This window comes from Vipera ursinii (assembly GCF_947247035.1).
Source record: "Vipera ursinii genome assembly, chromosome: 4".
In the NCBI taxonomy this organism is placed as follows: Eukaryota; Metazoa; Chordata; class Lepidosauria; order Squamata; family Viperidae; genus Vipera; species Vipera ursinii.
In genome coordinates this window covers 38,762,398-38,785,388 of record NC_139514.1, presented here as the reverse complement: position 1 = coordinate 38,785,388, position 22,991 = coordinate 38,762,398, and the positions used below count along the sequence as shown (strand labels likewise).

Genomic DNA, 22,991 nt, shown 5'->3' with positions numbered 1-22,991 from the left:
AGAATTTCTAATGCTAGAAACCAGGCTTAAAATCCATCGTTGCCTTATTCTCCTTAACTTTCCTTTTCACTTGTGTATGATGTGTGGAAAATTTACTCAAGATAGTCTTTTTTATCTGGGCTCTTTATTTTTTACGTCTGTCCTGATTGATATTTTACAACAAACAAGAATCTAGAGCAGTGTAAACTGGCTCTTTGTTAAAAGATATAAACTGTATTTAATTCACTATCACTTTGATTCGCAATATTTTTTAATTTAGGCTTAATTCTGACAGCAAGGTATAATTAAACATATATTTGAGAGAGAGGGAAAAAATATTGCCAATATCCTCTGATTTTTCAAGCCAAAATTATAGAAATTATAAAAATTTTGCCAGTGGGTGTGTAGCCAGCAGTGGACAGGCTGTAAAACTGTGTTTGGCGTTTGGCAGGGGGAGGGTGTTGAACAGGAACCTGTTTTACTAAGACTACTGAAAGATGGAATTTGAGTCAAATGAAATGTTACGGGGAACAAAGTAGTAAGCAAAGCATATATTTCTAGAACCATTTTTGCATACAAAATGAAGCTTGTAAATGGTGAGTTCTGAAAAATATTGTTGAGGTCTTGCTTTAGGAAACCCGACTCCCCTTTTAATTTAGCAGTGGATTCACGTGAAAATAATGGCAGTTCCCCTTGTGACTTCAAATGCTGAGAGATTTTTCATAATAAATATGTAAAATCCATTTCTGACTAGTTCTCGTTTGGCAAATTGAAGGGGTTTGATCTGGCCATCTTGCTTTTGGAGCTACCCAACTATATTGGTAGTGCAAAACTAAATACATGACCTTTTTTCTTATTTTGTTACATAAAATGAATAATAAACCATGCTGGGAAGGGCATTTTTCAGTTACATTTGCTTAAAATAATAATGTTAGCATTAAATTCCAGTTCTCAATAATATGATTCTTATACTATTGATGGACTAAAAAAATGCCATAAAAGAATATCCTTGACCTGATTCCCGTTTTTTCTCAAACGTTTGAATTGTTTATACTTAATCTGTATATCCCTATCTGTACTTTTTAGTATATAAATCCTACAAGGATTTAAACGTTCATGCATCTATATAGGAAATAGTGATCATAGAGTAAACACTACCAGAATTAAAATCTGTTGATAAAAGTTGTCTGTGACCTTAGGATACATTGGCCAATTATGCAAAGCAGCGTTCTAGTATTCTTAAAGCAATACATTATTTTAAAAATTCAACTGCATAATTCTTGTTCTGTACAGCATTGGGGCCAAATTTAACTTGTCAGCATTTCAGAGGATTAAATGGGAAAAGTTAAATCATATCCCTGAGTATTTAAGTTGGATTGGCAACTTTAAGTTGGATTGGCAAGAAAAGAAGAAACACAACTGTAATTAGTGCCAATTCATTGTTTTCTTGAATTCTTTATTACGACTTTATTTTAACATGTTTTAGTGGTTTTTATTGTCAGCTTATTTTTTGCTATTTCTTTCAAATTCCTGAAGTCATATTGGATCTGAATGGAAAATGAAATTTTCATTGTATTCCATATTTCTATTAGACCATTTTAAACATACACCATGCAATAATAACAAATTTCTGTTTTCATGATACAGAAAGACATCTAAATCAACTGTTAATGAAAATCTGAAATCAAATCCATCTTTGATTAATTTCCCACTCCCTGTCCAAATTACAGTATATACTGTAAATAGGAAGCTCAACTTTTAATTCTGGTTAATTGTTAATAGCCCATGCCAGACTTTTATTCCCTTATTTAAGAATATGAAGCTATTTCACATATTTAGATTTTTCCTATTTAGATTTTTCCTATATGAAATACTATCTCCCATTTAGGAAATTATAACATAAATATGCAGTGAACGTTTATCTTTGCTCTGGGAACACAACCTGCATTTCTACTGCATGCACAGAGATTTGCTCTTAAGGCAAATTACAATGACCTTTGATTCACACTGGAACTTATGTAGCTTTATTATTGAGAAGGAAAACTAATTTAAGATGTTTAACATTACTGTATTTGCAGACGTCTCCTGGCACATTCTGACTTCTGTTCAAATCAATGTTGTTGAACTGAATGTTAGTCTGTTTGCTATATATTTTCTCCCCAGGGGAGTAAAATGGAGACATCTTGACTGAAATAATTCGAAATATCACTCTGTCCCTTCTCATCTCTTGTTTTTAAAGCAGGCAATGTTGCGGGATTATAGAAACAATGCCTTTGGTAGCAGCTGGTTTTCTGGCACCTTTAAAAAGATACCTCAGCATAGCTTTAGTATTGTTTGCAGACTGAAAAATCAGGAGAGAGCATCTTTATAAATAGTGGGAGTAACTGTAGTGGTAGAGTTTAGTTAAGCTTCTGGAAACCCAGTGTATATGTATTTGGAAATCTGTGTTCTACAGGGATGGTGTTGGGAAGAAGCAGATTGTGTTGACTATGCTTAGAAGGTAGGGGTGTAAAAATATTTCAAACTGTTTCAAGTGTGAAACTTCATGACGCTTTTCTGACTACAAAAGGCCCAAATGTTTTGGAAATTCTTCAGTGCTTCGAGTTCAAATAGCTCTGTTTCAGGGTTGAAATACTTGCAGAACATTCAAACTGATTCAGCCAGTAACTGATTCAAAATTGGAAGTTTTAAGAAGTTTTACACTCGGATAGCAAGTACACTCCTACTAGAAGGCAAGTGTTGCTTACAGCTTCATTCTCTCTCTCTTTTTTAATTTTATCTTGCCAAAGGAAGCGGACTCTTCTTACTCCTGAATCTGGGATTCTTTGATTATTAATAATATTCAGTATATCAAATGACAGTATGTAGGTTACCAATTTGAGTTGCTATATTGTGTTATTTGTACACACAGAAATAAAGTTAGCAATCCATTTCAACTTATGTAGTTGCACTAGGGCTGCTCTTAAACCAAGATGCTTAACTTGGGGATGGGAGTGGAAGATTTCCATCTAAATCAAATCAGAAAGTTATTGTAAAATGGTTGCTTTTATTCCCACCCATTTTGCCATTGATTGTAGTGCTTAATAATAAATACTTTTTAAATAATTTTTAAACTAACAATGTTAACCTTTTCTAGACCAAAAATTGCAGAAGATAAACCAAATTAAACACTAATCTCCTCTTAACACTTAAATATAGTGTACATTGGGGTGGGGGAGGAGATGAACTTGTAAGATAATCCTTGGGAGAAAGGATTTCTTACTGAATAGATGAATATTCTTGTTTTAATTTTGCTGAGAGGCTGGGTCATTTTTTGCAAAGAATGCATATTTTGGTTTGAAGACTGTTGTCTATTCCATCCTTATTCTAACATATTCTTTAGAATAATATTAGTGTTTATGTGTATTTGTTGCCGGCATATTATTTGAGAATGAGGGACTTTGACTGGAGGGGAGAATTTCCAATGGCTTTTATGCTTAAAGGCACTGGTAAATCTTTGCCAACTTTCCTGTTTTCAGAGTGTCTTAAGATTAAAAAAAAGATGGTCTTAGAAGTTTATATTGATAGCTTTTTTCTTTGAAGACATAGTTTATAGTGGTTTTTCTTGTACAAATGGGCTTAATTTGGCTGATTTCATTGAGGACATATTGGAATCAAGAACTGATTAAAACAAAAGCCAAGGTCATGAGCTATTATTTGGAAACAGGGAAACCTGAAATTTTTTTAAAAAATGCATCATCTTCTGGCACAGTTGAGATATACTGGGTGATGTTTTTTCTTTACATAATAGAAATGTTGGAGATAACTGGGGGTTTTTTACTCATCAAAAGAGCTTTCAATATTCTCACATGACGTGCTGTGGCTTGATTAACTGCAATAATCAAGTTCGATGTACGCTTCTATAAAGAAAGCAGTTGTGTAATTATATATGAGTTGTCCATTTCTTACTTTGTAAATCAGCTAGAATGCATAACCTCACTGAAAGCTTTAATAATAGATTTGGTGTTCTGACTTTATGTAAAGTGGTATTAATATTGTGTGATTTTCCTAAATTAGTTAGATTTATAGGTAGAAAATAGGAAAATACTTTCAAAGATAAGAGCACTTGGAACAAAAGATGTTGAAAACAAGAGAGGAAGGAAATGAAACAGTTGGTAGGTGGGATCTTGAAAGAAACATTCTTAATGGAGAGAGCTGCAGTGATTCTCTTCTGCCTTATTTCTTATCTTTGTTTGCTGAAGCCAAAATATTGACTTAAAGTCTGTTGTGAACTCTTCCTCCAGTGTTCATTGTCGCAATCTTCTTCTGACACACCAAAAATAATACTGCTTTTTCACTGGGTAAAACCCATTAAAATAAGTTTTCCAAATAATTTCTAATTTTATTTGATATACCAGAAGGTTTTCAGCACTGAAGGTGCTGGTGATAAGAATACTGTAAGTTATTTGATATATGTTGGAATGTATAAGTCTACATTTAATTAAGATACACATCAAGCAAAGCTGCTTTTTCAGTAGGTTTGTAAAGGGCATTATTGTGGGGCAGGAAGCCATTGTTTGCCCTGTATAATCCTTATTATGATTTTAAGGCCTAAGATTCAGTTTCTCTGAACTACAAAGAGAAAATACCATAGATATCGATATGGCGGTGCGTAGATAACTCTACTTACTTAAAACCTGTTGGAGAAGACTTTTCTCTAAAATCCACAAAGCAAAAGATCTTTTAGAACATGATGAGACATTTTCACTCCTTGATCCTACCATGTGGATGTTCCATTTCCTTTTTCTGCAATAGTATCTAAGCTAGGTATGAATAGGTGTCGGATATTTATCCGTCACAGGTACAGGAGCTGTCGTATACCTCATTTCTAACTCGTAACCGAGTAACTTGCTTTAACTTTCTCCAAACCCTACAGAGTTGCCAAGTCTGCCACCCTTCCTTTAATTAGCATTGAACTCTGGCCTATAGCAAACCGTGACCTGTAACCTGGGGACAGATCCCCCAAAGCCTCTGAATGTTGCTGCTTAAAAGCTACTGCAAACTGAGGGCAAATTGCAATCTTTTATTTGTTTTGGTCTACTGGGGAGGGGGTCATCTTGTAGTCTTTGAATAACCATCTCTTTCCCAGCCTGTGCATGAAATCTGAATGCTGCCTTCTGCCACCTCCTGGCGAGATGTCAGGGCTCTTGTTTTCCAGGAACAAGCTAGGGCCAAATTGTGTGCATACATATACCGCTTTCTACCTTTTATCCTGTTGTCTTTGAGTGTCACTCCTTTAATAAAACATGTCCTTTTATTATTTGACAATCTTGTTCATTTGCCACCTCTTCCCTCTGGCTTAACCAGAAGCTGTATCTATGCTCTTTCTACCTTTTTAGTTTGAATGTACTTTTCCCCATCCCTTTAGAAAGGGAAGCTTTGCCAGGTCACGGTACCCTGCTATATGCTGAGGGGGGGGCGGTTTCTTTGTTTTGTTTTGTTCTGTTCTTTTAAAAAATTCCAGCCAAAACCAAAGATTTCCTAATGATTGTATAAACTCAAAACAAACAAACAAACCAAAGACAAAGGGCATCTTCAGCACCAATCAAATTCGGGAAGCCATCTTTTCTGGGTGTGGTAAGAGATGAATCCCAAAGTGGTTTTTGCCTTCCATTCCAAGATGCAGTGGATGGCTTGATCTAAGATAATGTGGATTTCGTCAGCAAGGTAACTTTTCTCCCACTCTTATAAGATTACAAATCCGAGGGGCACGGAGAAAAGCTTGGAGAAATGTGATGGAGCTTTATATATTGGTTGTGAAGCTGAAGGCCTTGGTGCATGATTGGCTGCTCTGGTGGGTACTTTTAACCCTTTGTGATAAATTGATTGATACATGCTAGGCTGCACTTCTGAGCTTTCCCCCGCCACTGCTTGGAAGAGGCTGTCCTATTGTGAGAAATAATCTGAAAAAAAAAAGTTTTTTTTCTTCTTTTCTGCTTTTTCCTTTTTGTTGTTTGTTCATTATTTTTGCAGCACCACCGTGCAACTATGCATTGTATTTCTCAACATTTTTGCTAGGTAGATGTCTATGACTTTTTAAACTTTGGGGGAGGGGGGTTGCCAACCAAGGAACTTTTTACACAAATCTTTTAAATCTCAGTTAAGTAGGGGTGTTTGGTTCTAGGATCATACAAGCTCTATCCCAAAGCAAAATCCAAATGTTAATAATATTAGCCTGATGCAGATACCAAAGATAATTTCTTTCCTGCAGAACCTTAGACTTGTGTATTAAGTACAATTACCCAGCACTTGCATTAGTCTAACCTCAGTAATTCCAAAGCTTAGATGTATATTTTGGTATATTTCTGGGATATTAAAAATGTGTTTAAATTCTTGTTTGTTTCTGTGTAATGCTCTTAAAAGTCATAGCATGGAGATAATTGATTGTCTTATTCTTAGTAGTTTGAAATAGTATTTTTGTATGTTTTGGGTGTGTCTATGTATGTATTAACACAATAGTTTTCACTGCCTAGGTGTTCATAATTGAGGAAAAATGTACATAATCTGTAATTTCCATCAGATTGTCAATTTAGATTGCATTTTCTCTTATTGCCATTCTGAACAGAGATTTTTTTTTAAAGAGACAGCATGCTTACATGTATAAAATTGAACCTTTGCCCTACTCAGAAGGCATCATCCATTCATATCCAAAGGTAGATAAAGCCATTCACTAAAGGGTAATCCATGGTTTTGATGTCATAACTTTTTTCTTTTTGTTACAAGAGAATTATTTTTCCCTAAGGCAATCAATGGACACATTGCTTAGAAAAATGTTTATTGCCCTTTCTCTTGCAAAACCTAGTATGTAATTTTTGTGGACTACACAGGTACAGATTTTTTTTCCTACTGATTCTTTTTGTTTAAATGGTCATTTGTATAATTTAATTTGGAATGTATGTCACCTTAAAAGAGTGGTTTACATATCCTACAACATTCATTCTTGCTTATGGTCAGTCTGAGATCCCTATCCTGAGGGAGATCAAAAGAACGCTGTCTCTTTAAAGATATCTTCTGTTTTCTCCCTAGTGGCTGCCTGCAGGTGGCTTGTGGGCATTGAGAAACTGTAGATTACAGTGAATCAGGATAAAAATGGTAGGTTTTGTGTAGATGCATTTGTCTGCTGTAATTTTTATATATATGAGACTTACTGTAACTGTACAGTACATTTCTGTTGTAAACGTCATTAAACCATTTTTCCAAGTGTTTTAACAATTATGTGCGTGTTTGTGATTTTTAAACAAATACTAGAGACAAAATGAGATGCCAACATCTAGGTTTTCTACTATCTTACAGTAAATTGGTCTTATTTTCTGCCAATTGTTGTTGTTTTTTCCTTGGGGAAAGCAAAAACAGGTAAGCTTTTCTCTTGTTTGCATTATAATCTAAAACAGGCATGTCAAACACGTGACGCCACATGACGTAGTGTGACGTATCGTGACTTTTTCCCCATTGCCGGCAATGGGGTGGGCGCAGTTTCGGCGTGGCGCATCCGGCCCGCAGGACAGCAGTTTGACATGCCTGATCTAAAATCTTAATGGTATTCCTGATAATTTGATAACTGATTATGTTTTACAGTGGTTTTTCACTCTGAACTGAATGTATACAACTCAGGTTTTTTCACTGTTCAAAGTAGCCTTTCTCAACCTGATTCCCTCTAGATATACTGGACTACAACTCCTGTCTTTCCTAGCCTTTAACAACAGCTAATCCAAAGCATGTCAAGAGAGAGTAAGCTATTCATAATAAAGAGGATGAAGATACATTTTATATCTGTCTACCCATATACACAGTTGCACATAACTTTTTAAAATTGTTGCCTTTTACGTTTTTTAAACACTGGACTTCAACCTGACGGTTAATTTAAGTTTATTTCAAATATATCATCTTTTGATTTCCTTATAGAGAAATATTTGTGATATATGCTTTTTAAAATGATATTAAATACATTAGAATTTCTGGTATGGAATTTCTGCAGCATTAGATGGATTGAATAAACATCAGCTGCTAGCCTATACAGGAGATTGAGTTAACTCAGTAACGTAATATTTCCAAACTTTTTGAACTTAAGGATTGCCCTCTAAATGTCCAGTAGCACAGTCCAGAATTTGCCATATCCTGAGTCTTTTGAACTTGATAATATACATACTCATTTAACATTGGAAAGGTAAAATATAAAACTGCTATGATCAGAATTCCAGCTGCCAACTCCCAATTCTTTGACTGGACATCTCAGTTCCACCTAATAGTGGGCAGATTATAAAACACTCCCCAGAGCATGGTTACAGAGTAGTTTTCTCAAGTATGAGTTCTTTGCTTACCTTCAGTTAAGCTTTGTTGGATTTATTGCCCCTTTTACAAAGCATCTTTTTAAAGTTTTATTGCATTTTCTGTACATGATATAGAGATGAATTCAATCTTGACTCAAATCCTAGGGGGAAAATGAGGCAGGTAAACATAAAACAGATACTCCAGGGAATTTAAATGTTTGCAGTGGGTTTACTCCCAGTCCTAATTGTCCCTAATTTTACTTAGACTCTCATTTATCTTAACAATGTGTAACCCAGTTTTATTTTTTATTTCACTACTATTGTAATGTTATTCTGGTCTGTGTCTTTAATAAAAACTTTGCTTTAATTGGGAACTAAATTTGACACGTAACCTCTGTGCAAGCATTCCTGTTTTAAAGCTTGTGGCCCACTGTGGTTTGGAGGGGTTTAAATGACCTCATGTTTCATGTTCCCCAAAGTTCCTTTTCCATTTGACTTATTTAATCATTCAAAAATTATGTTGGTTTTAACACTGGCATGCTGCATAATATCAATCTGCAGCATCTTTATTTTCTAGAATTGAAACCTACGTGCATTTTATAAACTTAAAAAAAACACTGCATACCAGTGTTTTCTTTGGACATGCACTCACCTGCCCAGAAAAAAAGGGTAAAAACAGGTAATAGTATTCTACAGAGGAGAGAGAGAGAGAAGCATTGCAGGTATAGTAAAAAATTTGTAGGCTTGACCAATAGTTACCTTTCTCCTAGCTCTTTCCTGCCATCTAGCGATCTGTTTTTTGCAGTCCAAATCTGGTAGCCCTAGCATTGTTGCTAAGATGTCTAGGGCTGCCATTTATTTAGAAATATCATATACCAGTTATTGGTCATCCTATACATGGCAGCTGATCTGCTCCTTCTAGTGGTTCATTTTTTTGCAGTTCAGATACACCACTCTATACTGTAAATGAAAAGCCTATCAGCACCCATTTTGTCATGGTGTCCAAGATATAATCACAACCCAGGTGGCTAGAAAAGCCCAACAGAGGCTTCACTTTCTTAGGGTCTTGCGGAAGAACAAGGTAGAACAACAGCTAATGACCCTCTTTTACCGGTCTACCATAGAGAGCGTCCTCTCATATGGTATTGTGGTTTGGTATGCTGGTCTGACAGCCGCGGACAGGAAAGTATTACAGAGGGTAGTGAGCACAGCACAAGACATTGTGGGCTGTCCCCTGACACCACTGGATGACATCGCCAGGGCTTGTTGCCTTGGAAGAGTGAGGAAGATTCTCAGGGATGACTCACACCCTGGACGGTATCTCTTTACTCTCCTACCATCCGGTAGGAGATATAGGAGTATAGCCAGCCGTACCAACAGGCTGAAAAATAGCTTTTATCCGTGGGCTGTTAGGCTTTTAAATGGGACATGATCTTATGCAGAATTGACTTGGGAGACCGGTGTGTGGTGTAGTTGGTTCACATGGTGTGGTGGGATGGAGGGTTTGTTGTCACTGTGTGTTGGGGGGAGACAGCACGGGGGGAGGCTCAGCTAATCTCAATGTACACATGTTGTACTTTGACAATAAAGGTTTATTATAATCTCCACATTCAAATTGTACCCACACATTCCAAAGGTAGGCAGGCGCTCAGCTGAAGATGCTGAAAGGGCGCAGCCTCCCAGGCAAATTCCCTGCTTTCCTTCCTTGCAGGCCTTAACTATAGTTCGCAGTTTAATTAGACTTCTTAAAATGTGATCAGTAGTAATCAAAAGAAAGCTTGTTAATGATTTCTGGTCAAGTGGTAAGTTTTTGTATTGACTGTGGTTAATACGGGTTGAAGTATGAGAAATGTTAGCCACTAGGAACAATGTACATAACGAAGCAACAGACAATATACTTATCCATTATTTTAATCATGCAAAGACAAGCATAAACTGTACTGGTCCACTTCTTCATAGCACAAGAGTATTTTTATGATTACTGTTTAGTGACATCCAATACATTTTCATTATTCAAAAGTAACACTTTTGTTCATCAACAGAAGTAGTTCTAAGCCAAAACTAGTTCTGGTTGCTTTATTAAATGGGTTAGTTCTGTGTCCAGTTTTTTTGTTTTTCTTTTCGTATTTGTATTTTACTTGCAGACTTCATCCAAACATAGTAGTAAATGCTGATAGCTTTTTGATGCTAAAGAAAATTACATTTTGTGGATAATGATCCAAGCTCATGAACAGAATTTTCACTTGTCTCATACACTGCAGTTCAAAGTACCATCATCTTCAATATAAAAAGATGTCTACTTTCAGTTAAGTTCCGAACTATTTAATGATTTGAGAGTTATCATTTTTTTAAAATGACAATTTTTGTCATCCTTTACCACCAGCCCTGCTGGTATGCCTGATAGATTGTACAGTAATCCAAATTCCTGGAAAGTGATGAAAGGTTCCAGAATATATTCTCTTCCCCTCCCCTTTCCCCCAAACGTTCCCCAGCTATCTTCAATTCAAAATACCTTACAAAACATCTACAGGGAAAGAAAATTCGTTGGTTATCTTTCACCTAAGGAAGAAAAATATTTTTCTTATTTAGCTATGCAGTGAATAGCAATCTCCTAAATATGAGCAACTGTACATTAAGCAGAATCTTTAAACATATGTACATTTTTTAAAAAAACTCAGGATGTTATTTGGAAATGAAATATGGGTTTTGCTAACTGTACAATAGCATTCTTCAAACAAGGCAATGGCTTTGCTGAAATGAACCGTCCTCTTTAGTTGATGCCATTCCACCATAAGGTATGTTCTTTCTTCCTTCCAGTTGTAACTAATGAGAATGCATTGGCTTCATTTGAAGGACATTGTATGTGTCTTTTGTTGCTTGACTGAGGCCCTGATAAAGAGAAAATGCATGATTAGAAAATAAATAAATTAGACTTTATTAACCATCGATTCAGGTTCGGTGATGCCTTTAGCAAGGGTACTAAATCTAAGGTCTGATAGCAACATTTGTAAGAAGAATCCAACTGTTTCCTAAGCATCTTCCCTTGTCCATCTCTCTTGCAAGCATAGGCAGGCAATAGGACCAAAAGTATTCAGAGAATGAAGAGGGGATAAATTGCTTTAGACAGATCTCAGTGAATTAAGAGTTAAAGAAATTACATGGAAGGGTTCTGTTGTTATCTTACCTGATAAAGAATATCATTGCCTTTGCCACAATGTCTCTAGAAAAGAAAAGGCCAGGATTAATAAACTTCAAGGGAGAAGTCAAGTGGGGAATTAGTCTGGAATTGCTACATAGGCACAGGAGAGCAAGATCAGACCCCTCCCCTTTGAATGTCCTTAAACCTTCTCTAGCTCAGCCTGAAGGGACGCGGTGGCTCAGTGGGTTAGGACACTGAGCTTGTCGATCAGAAGATCAGCAGTTTGGCGAGTCGAATCCCAAGTGCCACGTAACAGAGTGAGCGCCTGTTACTCGTCCCAGCTTCTGCCAACCTAGCAGTTCGAAAGCACGCAAAAATGCAAGTAGAAAAATAGGGACCACTACGGTGGGAAGCTAACAGTGTTCCGTGCGCCTTTGGCGTCTAGTCATGCCGGCCACATGACCACGGAGATGTCCTCGGACAAACGCTGGCTCTTTGGCTTTGAAATGGAGATGAGCACCGGCCCCTAGAGTTGGAAACGACTAGCACACATGTGCGGGGGAACCTTTACCTTTACCTTTTTAGCCCAGCCTATGAATTGTATTATAGGCTTGAGCAATAAAAATAGCTAACTGAACTCTTGTGTGGAATAGTTGTTCACACAACCAGCATGTATTTATGATGTTTGCAGCATTCAGGGTCACCTGATTGCCATTTGCAACTTTCCCAATGAGTTCTGATAAGCAATGAATGGACAAAGCCACATTTTCTTAATGTTCACATGATTCACTTAACAACTATGGAAAAAAGGTGGTAAAATCAAGTGTGATTCACTTAATGACCACATCACTTAAATGGAAATTCTAGCTCTAAATATAGTCATAAGTTGTGGACTCCCCCGTATTAGCCTGTTCCAACAAGGATAGCATGTTTGTGATTGTGCTTCACAATTATACCCAACTGACAGAGATACTATGAAAAAATTATAATCAGAAAAAACAAACTATAAATTTGTCTTCTGTTTTGTATGACTATTGTAGATAAGTTTATGCTGATAAGACAGCTTCTCCCTCGCTGGTACTTTCACATGTATTGAATTAATACTGTCATTATTCTGTATTATGGAACTGTAGTTCAGCTTAAAATAGGAGGCCCCAACCCCGAGTCCACAGCCCAGCACCAACCATGGCCCTTTAGGAATTGGGCCACGCATGCATGGGGCAAGTGTGTGAGCACGTGAAGCTTCATTTGTGCAAATGGTGCGCACATGCGCAAAACTGTCTCTTCTACCCCCACCCCTGCTGGTCCACAAAGCCGGAAAGTTGGGGGACTAAAGGATAGGACTGGGAAAACTTGAGTAGAAATGCATATATAAGATTTGTATAGGTGCCCATTTTAAAATACAATTCTGGATGGCCCACAACAATAGTAAACCCCTGAATTACAAAAACCATAAAACAAAATCATAAAACATAACCACAAGCCAGCAACTCACTCATTTTGGGATACTCCAAGAACCAATTCAGAGCAATCATTCTACCCCAACAACTGGGTATGAAGCCCAGAACTTCCAAGGCTAAACTAGCAGGGGCCTGCCAGAAAAGGCATGCTTCAGAGATCCTACTAGATGGTAACAGTTCAGGGAAGGAACCTGGACATATCTTCCTGTCTGATAGGCAGAAACCCCCAGGGACAGGCCGTCCCATGCTATGTAAGACATTAAAAGTAATAACCAGTACCTGGAAGAAACGGAGCCAGTGCAACTCATGCAACAAAGGCGTAACATGGGCAAACCTTGAAGTACCCACTCATCCAGAGAAGTGCAATCCTGCCTAGAGTCAACAATGACAAATTGATGGATGCAGCTATCTTTTGTGCATCCAAAATGATAGAAAATATCACTTACCTCTCCTTTCTTTCCAATTTCACTGTATGCTTCACCCATCTTATCCCGCTGTAGGGACTAGCCATGGAAAACCATAAAACAGTATTGGTAAAAAGGAAATTTAAGAAAAATCTTAATTTTCTCTAATGCCTTTTCTTACAGTTTCTGATGTATTTGATTAATTCTTTCACTCTGGCCAGTATGTCCTTGCTCTTCCTAGGCCAAATTGTAAGAAAGATATTTCCAAAAATGTAAGTACTTATGGCTGCTATTCTAGCAAAAACATTTACTCTTCATTGCTTTTTCTTTGTCAACCGTTATAATCTCAGGCACAATTTATGCAGATTTGAAAGCAATGCTGTTTGGGAAACAACCATTCCCCATTTTTTCCCCAACCTGCGATTTGATTAAACTATAAACAAAAGATTCGTTGGAATAGAGGAAGCTCAGGTTTCCTGTACATGATCAATAGTTTGATTTTCAACATAGAAGTTAGATTCCTCTGATATGGAGAGCAAAATGTCCACAAAAAAGCTGACCGATAATCTGATAAACATCTCCCAAAGTCCAGATAAGGATGACTACTAACAGTTGTTCCTGCTGTCACTGTTAAGCCTTTCAGGTAGGTCAGGTAAAAAAAGCAATCCAGAAAAAAAAACACTAGAATTCTATTTTATTGATACAATCTTTAATAACAGAAGCTTGAAAACCTGACCGCTTTCTTTCCTGTTAAAGGAAAAGAAAGGCAAAATGGGGCAATCTTGAGCATCTTTTAAGACTCATAAAAACAGAAAAAATAGAGTGGTTGATTTTTATATACTTATATTCCTTTCTGCATCTTGTGAAGAAGTAGTTGTGTTACATCCCAACATAGAGATATTTTTTCCCCAAAACCTTATTCATAAAACTCTGGAAAAGGTTGCATACAAAAACAACTTCTTTCCAAATACACCCACCCACACACATCCTTTCAAAATGCTCTGGTGGATAATTAACTAAACTATAATAACAGTCAATTCTTGGATCTACTCACAGTGTAAACTTTGTCCTGAGGTTTCTTTCTTCTGCGCTAGAAAGAGAAAAATTATCCTAAACATTCTTATATATACCAAGTCTGAAGACAAAAGAGAAGGCATGGTGGGAGAGCTGACAGACCAGTTATATCATGGTGGGAGAGCTGACAGGGCACTTGCTTCAACATCCATTGCACAACTCTGTCCTAACCAACAGAGAAGTCAGTTGTAGATTGATACTATTCATTCTTCAAAGCACATGGGGGTCATGGTCTTGTGCTTCCTCCCCCAAGCTATGCCTACATGTTTTGTGGCAACTGCCTACACAGAAAAGATGGTGAAGATACCTGGTTTTCCACAGCCATTTCAAGATCTGTATCTGGTTTTTTTACTGCCAGAGAATCATATTCATCTCTGTGTCTGGTAGATAGTTTCTGAAGAAGAAGAAAAAAAGAGATACTACTAACTACAAGGTCCAATTTCCTCTTGACCTAACCAATTTTCCCCAAGTTAAGGATGCGTAATTTGGTTTTAGGTGAAGCACTAGACACAAAAAGTCAAGTGAATCTGTATATAGATAGTCCTCAATTTGCCTGTCCATCACAGTCATAAGTTGTGATAGTTGTACATGACTGGTGACTTTTTTTGCAACGGTTGTTAAGTGAACTCTGAAGTTGTTAAATGAACGAATGGCTCACTATGGGTCGCTTTGCCCAAATGCAGAAGTAAATGTTTTCAGCAAACCATGATAAAATAGTCACATGGTCTCTGGGAGGGAGCCAGCCATTAGCCAGGTTGTAAGTACCCCGAGGAGGTCCATCACAACTCTGTACAGTTACTAAGCAATCAGTCGTACAGAGGACTATCTGTATTTTACCTAAAGCTCAAAATAACAGCTCTTAATCACAACCATAGTTGCAGAACTCTGAGTAAAAAAGTAATTAAATCATTAAGGAGTTCGTTACTCCTTTCTCCAAGAATATCGGGTGTAACTGATTAATTCAACCAAACTACACTGACTCTAACTTACATTCTATTTAACCTGGAAAGTTTTTAACTTTTATTTTAAGACATTTAAGGAGCAAAATAAATGGCTACATAGAAAAAAGATAGTAAAAAACCCAAAGTAGATGAAAACATATCAGTAAACAGAATTTTCAAAAGTTTTCAGTGTTTAATTCCCCCCCCATCTTTTCAATTTCATTTCATATGCATGAGTATCTGCATACACACACATACAAACATATTTACAGCAACACCTGTTTATGATGTAGTTTTCTCATTTTATTTAATCTTTGGAGCATCCTTATTTCCCATCCAAGGATAAATCTCTTACACATTAAGTGCTCTCTGTCCCTTTTTATCTACCTTGTCCCATTATTCACATGAAATTGGAAACTTGTGCAATATATAACTTCTCATGAACTGATTTTATCCTCTAACTCTGCTTACCTAGAGCTTTTCTAGTCTCACCTTAAATAGTCAATGCTCATTATTCAGCTATAAAGTTGTCCCAGTGTCCTTTGGTAAGCATATACAATACTCTTTAGTGTTGCCTTAAACCTCTTATTATATATTCTGTGAACCTTAAGCAAACAGGTGATACTAAAAAGAAAACCAAAGCCATCACATACAAAGTTTTCATAGCAGCATCTCTAGTTGACTTTTTCCTCCAGCAGGACCTAGACAGTTCTTCTAATAGATAATCAAATATTGGGGAATGGGATTTTCAGGAATATAGTGAAAATATTGCAATAATTGCAAGCGCTTCTTGGTTGGAAATGTTCTTTGCCAAATGTTTTGGTTTGTAAAAGTCAGAATTTCTTACCATTGGCTATTCTATGAATCCAATTGATGTGAGTGAAATCTAAAACATTGGCAGAGTTTTCTCTCTTTTTTTCTATCTATCTATCTAGCTACCTACCTACCTATCTATCCATCCATGTAGAGAGAGAGAAAATGTGTGTCCTTCAGAAAGCCTACTGAATAAGCAAAATCCTATATCAAGTAAACCACTATAATTCCCTTAATTAAAAATGAGCTGTATAACTATGGCCTGGAGGTTCTCCTATAGCTGCACACGAAAACCTCCCCACCCCTTTTATCTTGGCATTTAGTAATTTTGGTGGAAGAAGGTAGTAGGGAATCCCTATACTAAAAGGAATCATTTTGATTTGGCCCTGAATAAATCTCACTGGGTTCTGCAGGCAGACTGATATCTCAATTTTCCAACGTATGTTACATCATCACTTTAATTCATTTGTAGGTGCCTGATTATATAAGAGACATAAAAAAATTCACTACTTACATTATATATGTCATTTGCATTTTGAGAAGGCTTGGATTCTGTAGAGCGATTGCGTAGCTGGAAAAATATTGACAAACATGTAATATAAGAGCTTTTATTCACAAAACTGTCCATTTCTATTCCAAAGGCCACTAGGGATTTATAAAATAGTGACAGTGTATTACTGAGCCTTCAGTGAGCACTATATATTAGCTCTTTCCAACTGGACACCCTCCAAATGTACTGTAGTGTAGTAGTAGTAGTAAAATAATAATAATAATAATAATAATAATAATAATAATAATAATAATAATAATAATAATAATAATAATAATAAATAATGCAGCTGATTGATATCGCTCTACCAGGAGATGTCAGAGTCGAAGAAAAAGAACTGGAAAAAATTACGAAACACTGCGATTATGGATGAAACATGTAACAATGATACCCATTGTCATCGGGGCACTGGGAACTATGTCCAAAAACTGGAAAATACATCAAGAAATTGCAGCTTCCTGCAATCACTCCAGCAAAGCTACAAAAAACTGCACTACTTGGAACATCTTACATTTTAAGGAGATACTTGGTTGATACCTAGGATGCTGGCAGCAACCCATGTCAACCATTAGTGCCAGTCAATTTGAGTGTTCAGTTGACTGAGTTTCATGTTTAATGAATAAAAGTTTAATAATAATAATAATAATAATAATAATAATAATAATAATAATAATAATAAGAAGAAGAAGAAGAAGAAGAAGAAGAAGAAGAAGAAGAAGAAGTTGTTTGAAGGGATGTTGGAGGTCATCTAGTCCAATCCCCTGCCCAGGTATACCATTTCAGACAAATGGATGTCCAATCTCTTCTTAAAGACTGAACCTGCATTTCCCAGAGTTCCCTAGGAGTAGGACACCAAGTTACAGTAGGCTGCTAAACTTTCATTTTTAAAAATGCCTTAACTCTGGTCCTGTCCAAAAAACCAAACCTATAGCTAATAGTTAAAAGTAGCAATATTGAATAAAACAAAAACAAAACAGTTGTTCAAACTCTTAAATGTAAGATTTATTATTAACAATTTCCCATCTTTTCCAGATCGTTTACAAATAGTGTCTGCCTAATAGTCTTCCCAACTGAATATGTCTCCTCACTGATGTGGAACTTCAGTTTCCATAATACTGCAAGGCACTGTAGCTAAATCTGCAGGATAGAATCCAATATAGCTCAGAATCACAGGATTGGGGAAAGTGATGCAAGTCTGCAAGATCTGAGAGTAACAACTAATAATGTAGGGAACATTTTGTCTGGGTATTGAACTTTGGGATAAGGTACAGAAGGATAATCTTTCTATAATAGTTATATGAGGGACATTGCAGTGTTATAGAACTGTTGCAGTGAAAGTTGATTTCATGGAGTAATTTCTCTTAATTTTATATCATTAAGGTTTACATCAACATTCAAACATACAATCAAAAGGATTAAAGAAAGTCACAGGAACCTTTTTTTTCCTTCAGGTTCCTCTGTGTGTATGTAAAACAATAAGGAAATCTCTTTCTGAAAATATCTTACCTTTAGTTTCATGAAAAGGGCTGTGATGATGATAGCATATATTAAAAGGATCCCATCCAGAATGTAGCACAGCTTTGGATCTGTTAATCCCAGTGCATCAGCATCTTTTTAAAAAAAGATTGTTTTTTTTAAAAACAACAACAACTAGTGAGTCAGTTCTACAGAGAAAGGATTTAAAGCAAACCATGAGCACAGGCTTCCATAAACTAGTACTCTCAAGATTACAATTCCTACTTTCTCAACCAGCATGCCTATTGCTCAATGACTTTTAAGTGACTTCCATTTTTGTCATCTCATGGGGATATTAGAATAACAGTTACACATTGCCATGCATGTTTTACAGACCTGGCTATTATTAATAAAAAGTAACTTGTTGCTGAGGTGATATAAAGCCCCTCATTGTTAGTATTTTACATAATAATGGTTCAATGATTCTAGAGCATGGGTATCAAACTTGCAACATCACAGACATGTCGTTATGTATCACAACTTTTTTTGCATTGCCAGAGCTCGGGTAGGTGCGGCCTCCGCCTGATGCAACCGGCCCATGGGCTCGCAATTTGACACCCTGTTCTAAAACATCCAGGTTCCCCAGAAAAACATCACAATAAAATCCCAGTAAAATTAACGGGCCATAGGTCATGGCAACTACTGTAATTTGTCCTACTGATTTCAATGGATCATAATCAACATAAATTTTTTTTCAAGATTTGGGCCATGTTCTTTATTCCAAACACAACTGAGGCCAACATTTAATGATTCGATAATACTATTTACAGCAGAAATAGGCAATCTTATTTTAAGCCAATCTTATTTTTGTCTTTAAGTGATATTGTTAAGGGCTGAAATCCTAAAGATAAGTACATTAAAAAAGAAAAACTTTAGTGGATTACATATATACTTTAATTAAATATTAATCCTCTATATAATTCCTTTTTTGTGACAATTAAAAATTACAGTTCTTCAGCAGCATTAAGAGGAACTATGAAGCTCTCTCAGGATTTTGTTTTGCTCCCTGATCTAGAAGTATTTCAATATTTGTTTATTATTTATTAGATCCATAATGTGTCTATTTTGTTACTGAGAGATCTCTAAAACATGCATCCAATATCTAAAGATATTTCACTATGCTGCAGTATTCTTCAACTTGTGGCGTGATTAAAATATTGGATTTAGACAGAGAAAACCCAAGTTTATGCCTCCACTTGTTCACAAAGGTCACTGGTTGACTTTGGACCATGATTCTCAGCCCAACTTACTTCACAAGGCTGTAATTATAGGAATAAAAATAGATCTGCACATATGCCACCTGGAGATTGCTGGGGAGAAAGGGGTTAAATACACCAAATAAATAAGCATATGCTTAAAAGTAGCTGAAATGTTATCAAAAATACTTATTTGTTGTAACATATGAAATTATCCTTCCAAAGGTCTGGGCAGTTCTTTGTTCTAGATTCAATGTAATTAGAAATTTTTATATCAACTGCATTGAAGAATAAGCATGACAAAGACCAACTTTCTCTTCTATTGATACCACAGCAACAGCTATTCAACACAAGAGAAAAAGAAAATAGCTATATTGGATATTCTTAACATAGTCAGTGGCTATCTTCACAGATCATGCAAGTATGGTTACATACATAAACCCCACTTGATTCTGGTCACATAAAATATGAAGCCATAGCCATGGTTTGTAAACCACAGTGGTAGAATATCTCTGTGTGCATGCTGAGTCACAAACTCTATGTTGTTTATAGAGTTCTGAGAATCCATTTTTCACTCATTTCTTTTAGAAGAATAGGACTCAATTCTCCAATGCCCAACCATCCCCCTCTTTGATATTCTTTGGAAGCTGTAACCTTAGTTTTAGTTATTTACCTTGGCATTACTCAGTTAAATAGGCAATGAAAGCACTAAGCTTAACTTTCAGCTATATTAATTAGTCAAAAATTTTCTCACTTGATTTTTTTTGCACTGATAATATTTGTCACTGTCAAAATGCTTTGAAATATATTGTCCTCTGGAATCAGTGTAGATCAGGGGTCCCCAACCCCCGGTCCAGCATTGAGCCATGGCATACCAGCAACCGGGCCACACAAACAAGCAAAGCTCCATCTGCTGGATGCAGGCAGCACATGAAACTCCGCCCCCTCTGGTCCGCGGAAAAGTCTTTCTCCACAGAACTGGTCCCTGGTGCCCAAAAGGTTGGGGCCTCTGGTATAGATCATGGTATACTTTTTTTCCCAAACTGACAGTCATATTTGGCCTACCAATAATATGAAATGTTCTTACTCCAAAAATAAGATAGGTGGGACTTAGACAAAAACTAAATTTTATCTAATTGAATGGAAATTTAAATTAAAAACCATGCAATTGGTGCCATCATTTTCATATATGTTTAATAGTTTTTCCATCTTGTCATGTTAAAATATAATCAAATGGAATGTTTTGGAGGATCTTTAGAGGCTGTATCCAAGGCTTTGGGGTGAGAGCAGTGTCCTATGCAGCCCCATAAGTGCAAATTACACATCCCTGGTATAGAGAATGCTAAACTAGATGAAAAAAAGGATAAAACTTTTATCAGGATAAAACTGTTTCCTCTGTTCCATTTCTACTGAGCAAGCCACCTGCCTTGTGGTTTTCTGAGTTGAGAGATTCATTTAGGCAGGATTCTCACAGCTGCCTCCTAGAACCATCCATTATCATACTGCTATGTTGGTGTAATATAAAGCCTCTCCTCATTGCTAATATTTTTGGTACAGTGATGATTTAATGATGCCATAGGATGCTATAAAATCAATGCTGCATTACCTTGCTTAAAAAGATGCCACAAACACACTTTCAGAAGAAACAATTGAAGGGAAACACATCTTTAAATCTGTATTTAATCAACTAATAGATATTTTCCACTCTCTTAGATGAATACAAATCTGGCATCAAAGTACTAACTGATCCATTGAGGTGAACCGCATTCCTCTTTTGTTTTCGTGAGGGTCATTAAATTGAATGAAACATCGCCTTGAAGGAAACTTTATGTGCTAGAGTTAAAATGGAGCTCAGTTTGACATCAGCATAGAGTTCCCTTAATTGATTGTGGTATGCAGTGTGGTTACTCAGAAATGTTTTCATACCTCTCCTTTCAAGCCTGACAGCTGGGGCTCCTTCCTGCAAGGTTTCCTTTGCTAAGTTTCTGTATGAAGATTGTGTATAAGACCAATGTAGTTCTTGGATTAAGAAAGAGGCAAAGTTTTGGAACAGTAATAATGTTAATAATTAAGACTGAATTCCAGGAAAAAGTAAAACAGATGCTGAAGAAAGGTAGGTTCACTTTCCTCCTAGCAGAGAAGTACTCTTACAATTTACTGAAATCTTCATAGCAAATATTGAGCATCCAGCAAGCATGCAAAGCTGGAAGAAGGATTATCCCCATATATGTGTCATCTAGGTTTGCAAAGATGTCCAGTAGCAACCAAATACATGTTTATTCATGATCTGGAACAGCCTTTCCTAATAGATTCTCTCCAAATGCATGTCAGTTCCAGACTTAACATGGTCGCACATTACTGAGAAATTCCACGTATGCTAAAGTTAGTAAAGGCTAGTCCCCCTCCCCACACACAAAAAGAATCAGAGAACAACAAAGTACTCCCTCGAACCACTTGCCAAATGGAATTCAGTTCCCAGAATTCTTCAACAGCCATGACTATCGCTGAGAACTGAAGTCCACATTTGGAGGTGGCCCTGGTTTGGGAAGGGTGACCCAAATTAATGCTAAAACATAATGAACAAACAATTTGGCTTATATCCCAAATTCTTGGAACAGCAAAAATCAGCATGCCCTGATGCTTGTTATGGATGGCTCGTCTGAGTTTTCATAACATTTCACAGTAGACTTCAGAATTGATGGTCAAACCATGTTCCATGAACTTCACCAGCAGTACTCCTTTGGCATCTTCACATTTGGTGGGATTTTCTATGGCACCACTTCTGCTGTGGTGTTGGTTCACGATAATGCTTGCCCGCACACTGCTAGACGCAGCCAAGAATTTTTTAAGCAGCTCTGTTGGGATGTTTTTGATCACCCACCCACCCACCCCTATAGCCCAGATTTGGCACCAAGCGACTACTACTAAAGAATTTCAAACCTTGTAAGATGTTATGACAAGTGCCTCAATTTGAATGGCAATTATGTCAAAAAGTAATGTAATGTTGTAGTTTTCTAATGTGTATAATACAAGTTCTGTATCTGCAAGTGTCTGTCATTGATAACCGAATGGAGGTTTATTTCTGAACTGCTCTCGTACATAACCCACAATAGTTGTGTTCATAGTAAGCGAATCAAGCAAGCAAACTATAGTGTATTACAGAAAACACCATTGCTTGTATTATTCTGATCTTTGTAGGTTATACCTACAAATTACAGTATCTGAACATCTTTTCCAAGGTCTCTATTACTGCTCTACGTTGCTGGTCTGAAGAATTCACCACCACTAAAACCCAATCACACATCACCTGCAGAAGGCCTTAGCCAACCAAGCCGGATATGGATCAGATAGCCAAACTAATAATTATGAGAACCCTTAATCTTACTGAGGTTTATTTCCATTCAGGGAAATGTGAAAGTGGCATTCTCACTCATAAACCCTGAATCAATGGTTCTTGTTTGGGGGTAAACCTAAGTTCCTTGTCCATGTTCAAAGTTTCCATGGATTTTAAAAAAATATATACTGACAATATTCTACCAGTAAACTATATGAACTTTCAGGTCTTCTTTGTAGGTATATGTACCTTCACTGAGTTATTATGTCAGAGTATTTCC

At 36.6% G+C, this 22,991-nt stretch overlaps 1 protein-coding gene across 3 annotated transcripts in view; it reads right to left on the bottom strand.

Moving 5' to 3' along the window:
• Positions 1-10,191: 10,191 nt before the first annotated feature.
• CD247 (CD247 molecule) overlaps positions 10,192-22,991 on the bottom strand; it is a 28,628-nt gene continuing 15,828 nt past the window's right edge. Inside the window, exons 2-9 of one of the 3 annotated variants that reach the window (XM_083361543.1) lie at positions 18,173-18,276; positions 16,631-16,687; positions 14,670-14,756; positions 14,343-14,378; positions 13,470-13,525; positions 13,331-13,387; positions 11,470-11,505; positions 10,192-11,174 (exon numbers count right to left, since the gene is read on the bottom strand). In XM_083361543.1, the coding sequence (XP_083217669.1) occupies positions 11,129-11,174; positions 11,470-11,505; positions 13,331-13,387; positions 13,470-13,525; positions 14,343-14,378; positions 14,670-14,756; positions 16,631-16,687; positions 18,173-18,276 (479 nt within the window). In that variant the 3' untranslated portion in view covers positions 10,192-11,128. Of the gene's footprint in view, positions 11,175-11,469; positions 11,506-13,330; positions 13,526-14,342; positions 14,379-14,669; positions 14,757-16,630; positions 16,688-18,172; positions 18,277-22,991 lie in introns of those variants that run through there. The other 2 variants (XM_083361544.1, XM_083361545.1) reach the window with 2 other exon arrangements.